Source organism: Rhinichthys klamathensis, unplaced genomic scaffold (genome assembly GCF_029890125.1).
Source record: "Rhinichthys klamathensis goyatoka isolate OS25496 unplaced genomic scaffold, OSU_Roscu_1.1 h1tg001103l_1, whole genome shotgun sequence".
NCBI lineage: Eukaryota > Metazoa > Chordata > Actinopteri > Cypriniformes > Leuciscidae > Rhinichthys > Rhinichthys klamathensis.
The window spans coordinates 45,007-53,067 of NW_026607344.1; the positions used below are offsets into that span (position 1 = coordinate 45,007).

The 8,061-nt window shown below is 36.2% G+C and overlaps 1 protein-coding gene across 1 annotated transcript; it reads left to right on the forward strand.

Moving 5' to 3' along the window:
* Window positions 1-211: 211 nt before the first annotated feature.
* prl2 (prolactin 2) lies at window positions 212-3,670 on the forward strand. The gene is made up of 5 exons (XM_056244803.1): window positions 212-333; window positions 527-705; window positions 1,402-1,509; window positions 1,880-2,059; window positions 3,094-3,670. The coding sequence occupies exons 1-5, from the start codon at window positions 312-314 to the stop codon at window positions 3,283-3,285; spliced, it is 681 nt and encodes a 226-aa protein (XP_056100778.1). The 5' UTR covers window positions 212-311; the 3' UTR covers window positions 3,286-3,670.
* Window positions 3,671-8,061: the final 4,391 nt, after the last annotated feature.

The window sequence follows — 8,061 nt, forward strand, 5'->3', positions numbered from 1 at the left end:
ACCCAGGTTACTCTGATGGGGCAGATGACAGGAAAGAGAGAGGGTTAAAGAGGTAAGAACGCAAAATCAAAGCGGGCAGCCTGCAGGGACTGGGGGGGGGGAAGAGGCATTAGTCACCATCTGATTGAAGGAACGGACACAATGGACTATGACAATCATGCCATCATCACGCACGCATACTTTTCATGCCCGCCCCCTTCGTTCCTTCCTTCTCTTTAATGGGCAGATTCGTCCCTCAGCACCTAAACTCTGGACACTTTAAATAGCAGTCCGACCCCTTGCTGTTCCACAACCTCTCCTCTCCTCTCAGAATGTCTAGGAGCCTGAAGCAAGGTATTTCCATGAAGTGACAGAGACTCTGATTCAAGGAGACTGGCTAGCTTTTGAAGCCCACAGTTAGAAATAAAATCTTTTTCTCCATCTGTGGATGTATTTCTCGGTGGAACTTATATTTTCTCTAACCCTCTGCTTCTCTGCTCTCCGTCTCTCTTTCTCTTTCTCCCTGTGGGTTTGTCTCTGCCGGCAGTGGCTGTGCTACTTGTGGCACTTCTGTGCCTGGATCCTCATGGCCGTGTCGGCTCTGCACCCATCTGCGCACATGGGCCATCAGGATGCCACGTCCCGTCCCTGGCAGATCTCTTCGACAGGGTCATTCAGCACTCGGCCAGAATGCACAGCCTCTCCAACGATCTGCACTCAGAGTTTGTGAGTCGCATCTGTCTTTTCTTCTACTTCTAATTGTTCTAATGCAACTGTCATTGTAACAAGGAGGTTGTCAAATGTTTTGCAGATGCTAAAGTAAAGTTTTATTTCTACATTTTGTAATGCAAGTGCATTAGCTTAATGAACATTTCCGATCAAATATATCTAATAAGCATGATCATATTTTAAAATCTATAGTATATGGTGTGCAAATATGGATGATTATTACCAGAAACTAAAGTAAATAATGTTATCTCAAACGGGGGGGGGGGGGGGGGGGGGTGGGGGGGGGGGGGGGGGTTTGGTACAAATTACAATCTGACAAATATTTGTTCTTAATAAAGATAAAATTCTCTTTAGTATGAATTCAAATAAAAACAGACTTTTTAAAATATTTAAAAGTGAATGATAATATGTATTAACGGCTTAACAGCAAAAGGAACTTTTCTTTGCTAATAATATAAAGTATTAATGGAAATAATAATAGACATTTTAAGATTTAAAAAGTGCGTAAGATATTTAGATCTCAGATATTTTATTATACACAAGAATACATATACACATAATAGCTTTTAAATGAAATGTAAATGATTTAAATATAAAATCTAAATTATTTGTACGCAATTTAAAATGTGTCTAATATGATGAATAAAGTTATTCAAATGTTTAATCTCTAATCTATGTTTTTTTTGTTTAAAGGAACAGTATTTCCTGCCCAGCAAAAATCATATCGGAAAGATATATCGCAAATGTCACACCTCCAACATACTGACCCCTAATGGCAAAGAAAATGCACAGAAACTAGCTGTGAGTATAACATCCTAACAAACCCTTCCTAAAAAAACATTCAGATTGCAAGTTCAGCTCTAAAGTGCATTTATCACATCGAGCATCTGTGATTCTGCTGCCATTGCTTGTCATAAATGAACTGAGTTCTCTCATCCCACTGCTGTCGCATCACCTCTGTGCCCTTGAGCAAAGCACTTAACCGCAGCCCGTCCCAAGAGGACTGTCCCGTCAATTAATGTACTTAAAGCCACATCTGCTAAATTAAGTTGCCCAGCAACCATCTCCTCAAACTCTTAAGCCTCATTAGTTGACTTTATGCAGTTTCAGCTGTAGAAATAACATATTGCATACCCGTAAATCTTTAAACGGTTTAAATTTTGTGTCTCAGCATGAAGAGTTAACCGAGGTGATTCTTAAATTGCTGTCGGCATGGAGGGACCCCTTGTTCCAGCTGCACCAGAGCATGGCTCACCAGCAGGACTTCAACAGCTTCAGCAGTAACAAAGCCCTGGAGATGGGTGACATGGCCCACGAGCTGAGGAAAGGGGTGGAGAAAGTCACTGAAAAGGTAAGTCACATCAAAGAAGGAAATAAGAAACGGAAGTGCACGGTTAAGAAGGTTCAGGAGAGGAGTATATGATAAAGGCCAGAGTGTGTCTGCGTCATTTATTATAAATAAGCAGAAAAGATAGGTGTGTGACATCTGCGTGATTGTGAGTGGGTTTTGCACTTTGATTTCCTACTATAAGCATTAGAGATGATTTCTGTTGTTAAAACTACAGCATTGGATATGTTCGATCAACTATCATTGAACATAACATTATGAATACTAATGAAAAGTAGCTGATTTAAAAAAAAAATAATATTTATATCTATATCAACACTTAAAAAAATTATTTAGGCTTGTCACAACTGAGATCACTTTTCTAAAATGTACACTATCTAACTATTAAAATGATAATCATGTAATCATTTTGACACAATCTGTTAAAACAATATCTTTTTATTTTTTTTATTTTAGTATTATAATTAACATCTCATCCATGATAGTAAAAACTGTTTTAAATTATTAATTTAAATTTATCTAACACATTTTTTTCTTCTAATTACAAAAAAATGTATTGTGACACGGAGAATTTGGAATAATTTCATTTCATCAAGTATTTATTTTAAACAAAATTTTTATTTGTCAAGCTTAACCATTTAACCTAACTCAAGTTATTGCAAGAAAAAATAATAACATATACATTTAAACATTTTCTTTCATTCATGGGAAATGCATAGTTTAATCAATAACTTAACCAACATTTGGCCTATATATATACTATTAAATGTTTTCATATTTATGTAAAAAGACACATTAAATCAAACATCCCTCAAAATTTGAAAAAGGGTTGCAAAAATGGAAAATAATAAAAAATAAAATAAAAAATAAAATCATATATCATAAAATAAATAAAATAAAAAATATACAATGTAACATTTAAAAAATATATATATATTCAGTTTGTGGTTGACAAAGAGTTTATGAACTTTTCTGATTTGTGGAAAATGCCTGCAGCACTGTGATTCATTCATTGTTTCTCTCTCGTCCTCTGTCAGATGAGGGTACTGGGAATGCTTGGAAACTCTGTGACAGGTCTGTCGGCACCAGAAGCAATGCTTCCTATATCTGACAGCGGAGAGGCCATGAGTGACTACGAGCTCCTGTACTGCTTTCGCCGTGATTCTAACAAAGTCCAGAACTATCTAAAGATCCTTAAGTGCAGAATCGTACCTGAGCATGACTGTTAGGAAAAAAAGCATGGCCCTTTCACCTGCACTAATGGACTACACATGCTGGTCCCCACTTATCAAGCATGTTTGACTTTGTACCATCAATTAAGAGTTTATTTGATCCTAATTGCTTTGCTAGTACTCCAAACCAATTCACTGCTATAATTATCAAAACATAAATAGTACGCAGCAAGAGAGGGGGAAATTCTGTTTCGCCTCTAACTGGAAATGATCTCTAAAGTCAATTCATTCTTTAAAATATTTTTCTATGCCTTCTATTTATTTTCCACATCAGTTACACTCATTTTAATCTTTCTTTATTGTTTTCAAAATGTATTCATCATTTTTCGCTGAATGAACTGACAACACAAAATTGAAATAAAACGGTAGATTCTTCAGCAGAGACGCGATGTTTACTGTATTTATTAAAGAATATGAATTAAACATCTTTAAATGGTGTTCCAAGCACATGTCCCACAATACAACTCTGAACACACACACACACGACACGACAATGTAAGCATAGAGAGTGTGCTGAGCAAACATTTCACTCAAGACTCATTTGGGTAGGACAAAACTACAAGTGCTTTGGGGTGAATAAATAAATAAATAAAATTAAATCTGGCCTTGACTAATCTGGATGGAAGTTGTGTGTGTCTCTAGCTTGCCCTCTGCATATAATGACAAGTTACTCTTCATACAGTAGGACAGAAAGACCTCCGATTAGAAAGAGTTCAGTCTCAGCCTGGGGCCAGTGCTTCCGCCTGAACTTTAGCATTTTACCAGAATCAGGTGCGCTGTCATGTTCGAGGAGGAACAAGCTTTGAAACAGCACAATAGTCTCATCTAGGACAACTGCATTATTTGTAAGAACACAAGAAAAAAGACTTTCTTTTAGTCCATGTTGTACGTTTTAAGGTAGTCGCTGTGCTTTATATGTGCTGTAGATGTGATCGATACATTAAACAGATATCTTACAAATATCTGTCTTGGAAAATGAAATGACGTCCTTCATTACTGTTCCATATTCTAACAAATGTCACAAGTCATCTGGGTATTCTGTGCACTAGTACACGTATGCCACAGATTTTCAGAGAATTGTCAACGTTTGGTTTGTCACTGAGGTACAAAGAAGATATAAATCCGCATTTCAACAATTCTGCTCAGTATAATAAACAATAAGTGCATTAAAGATAAATATCAGGCCTGAAAAAGACCCTCCAGGTCTGAATTGTAGCCTGCTTGATAGTTTAGAGCCTTTTTTTTTTCTTCTTGGTAGGCTAAATACTTTACTCTAGTGGATCATTGTCCTCTGGCATTCTGGGCTATATTATGATGGACAGCTCCTAAAATCAGATGAGATGACTGATGCTCATTTTATGTTACCCACCAGAATCAACATAAGAGCTGAGCGTTCTGGGATTTACAGTCAGATAGCCAACAGCAATGTGGCAAGTATGTAAGATATGGATATAAATTCAATATAGATTTAATTTATTTGGGTATGGTCCCCACATAGGGCATAGAGAAAGGTCATGATTTGATCGTTAGAAGACTGACTTTGGGGTCATTAGCTCATATGACATTATTCACATGTGCATGATTCAAATCTTGTGGTGAACAGGAAATGAATAATCAAGGTTGCTGAATCTACTGTGACTCTCTTGTGCGAGTGGCATGACATGTACTGTACATTACGACACGCGTGAGTCTACTTTATATTTCATTTCCATCAGACAAGATTAGTGGTTTGCCTCCAGGGTTACATCACTGTATTTTACATGATATAATTTTGTTCCCTCCTTTATTTCTGTAAAGCTGAAGTCTTCAGTTGCATATTAACTATTGACACACACACAAATTGTAAAATGTTGTTACAATTTATAAAATACGGTTTTGAAATGTAATTTACTCCTGTGGTTTAAAAGATGAATTTTAAGCATCATTACTGCATTCCTTATTGTTAATGTTGAAAACAGTTTATATATATATAATGTGTGTGTCTGTGTGTCTGTGTGTCTGTGTGTCTGTGTGTCTGTGTGTGTGTGTGTGTGTGTGTGTGTGTGTGTGTGTGTGTGTGTGTGTGTGTGTGTGTGTGTGTGTGTGTGTGTGTGTGTGTGTGTGTGTGTGTGTGTGTGTGTGTGTGTGTGTGTGTGTGTGTGTGTGTGTGTGTGTGTGTGTGTGTGTGTGTGTGTGTGTGTGTGTGTGTATATATGTATATGTTTATTTTTCATTTTTTTGAAGCCATGATACATTTTTTTGATGAATAGAAACAGCATTTATTTGAAATAGAAATCTTTTTTAACATTATAAATGTCCATACTGTCACTTTTGATCAATTTAATGCATCCTTGCTGAATAAAAGTAATCATTTGATCCAAAAAAAAAAAAAAAAATTTTACTGACCACAAACATTTCAACAGTATGTAAAGACCACGGTAAAGACACACATTACAGCACAGTTGAATTAGTGAACCAAGATACAATAAACCCAACAATGTCAACTATGTTTACAATAAGATAGCAGCTCAACATTGGGTCTCACAATTTCACAATACAGTTTTAGGAGGGTAACTGTCAGGTTGAGTGCAGGTAGCTGAAGACGAGGACAAGAGGACTTCCAAAAATAGCTGATTTATTTACAAAATATACTTCTATAAACATACAGGAACGAAATAACAAACTTCAGGTAAAACACAACCATACAAGGACGACGACCAACAAACACTGAGGGAAAACACAGGGCTTAAAAGAACTGGGACTAATGGGATAATTAACTGAACACAGGTGAAGAAACTGAACACAAACGAGGACTGGGAAAAACTAACAGGACTAAACCAAAAATTACAAAGACAGGGGGAAACAAGATTACAAAACTGAACTAAACACACTGAAAACGTGACAGAAACACAGTAGATCTTTTTTTTTATTAGCCAATTGTTTTAATTATTTTTTTTAAATAAAGCTGGATGTTAAATATTTTATCAATACAAAATGAAGTCCAATACCAGCGTCATTATTGTAGGAAGTGGCCTAACCCTTAAAAGGAAACTGTGCTTTGCCCTTTGACCCACATACCCCTGAGTCACAGAGTTACAGAGACAGACGAGACCTGACCCCGTCATCCGGAAACGGGTGAGCTTTGCGCAATGCACACGCACAGGCCTACATCATCAACACACACACACGCTCCAGCTGTTTCTGGATATCAGACAGACAGATTTGCTGATCTGTATTTTTTTTCTATTCTTAGATTTAAAATGATATAGTAATACATGCATCATTCTTACATCATTCACACATCAGCAAACATCAGGACATATCAAATGCTTGTTTTCTAGATGGCCAATAGGCTACAGTTACATCACAGACACAATGTGCTACTTGATATTATTTGGTTGCAGATGGATGAGGTCATGACACAAATACAGTAAGGTCATATGATAACAAATGTATCATACTACTGTTTGAAAGTTAGTTTATTGCAAAATGTCTTCTGTTTCACTTACTGTTTTTAAATAATAGGGCAGAGTAGATATACAGTATCATCAATATACAGAGGCGGACAGAGTACAGAGCTTTGTTACTTGAGTAAAAGTACAGATACCCCTTGCTAAATTTTACTCAAGTACAAGTAAAAGTACTACATTCAGATGTCTACTTAAGTAAAAGTACTAAAGTACTTGTTTTTAAAAGGACATGAGTATCAAGAGTACAAGAGTAGATTTTCTAAATATTGCATTACTAATCTACTGCCACAGTGCTTACATTTATGCACAGAAACGTCCTACATGGAGTTATGAAAAATGTTAATGTTAATACCTTGGAGAATGTAAAAGGAATTGAAAGTAAAATCAAGTCATTTTCATCTTTTTACCATGTTGCTTTTTTTAATTTAATTATAAAGCCAATAAAGCACCTAAAAGCTGTCACAAAGAACCGGCAAAAGGAATGATTATGAATATGTAAAATATAGCAAGGAGATATTTTAATTGTTTATTAATAAACACAAGTGTTTTCTTTGTCAGTGTCGGCTAGATGAAGTTGACGATGCTGACTCGCGATCTTCAGTAGTGAACGCGCCAGAGAGAAATGCACATTTCATACGGATTACATAAGCCGAGAGCAGTCTGTAGTCTGTTTTCTTTTGTTTTGAATTTTTCTGTTTAAAAGTAGACATGTCTGTGAGAGGCAAGTAGGCTACCTTATACACTGAGTTTCGGCTCATTTATGAGACGAGATCCAGTTCACGTGCCGGCGCCTCCGTTTCTTATCTATCGTCTGCTATTTACTTCTTATTTATTAAACCCAGGCAATTGGTTGATGAAACATTGATTAAAATTAAGATACAATAATGCAAAACGAAATTCAGGTTAAAGAAAGGTTTTGTGTTTTCTGTTTGATGTCTCTGTGAAATTTTTAAAGCATTTTTTATGCCGCTTTCAGAGCGCTCACGTCCGTAACGGAGAACACGTCCATAACATTGTTTTTTTTCTCATAAATGCAAACCCGAAAAATAAAATAAAACAAAATTAATATTTTATGTACTGTGGAGACTGAGCGCCAACCCTTCTTCATTCGCTGGGTAGTAGCCTACTTTGGTTTGCGCAGTGTAATTCACATTATCAGTAAAAATATATTTTGCCTCCTAAAGTTTTTTTTTTTTAAGAAATCAGAAATCCCTCGTGGCTACGCCACTGCCACATTTGAACCATGACTGTGTTAAACACACCACATACTCAAGAAAATCAAACCAAATGCTTGGCTTACATTAATGTGTAATATACAATATGA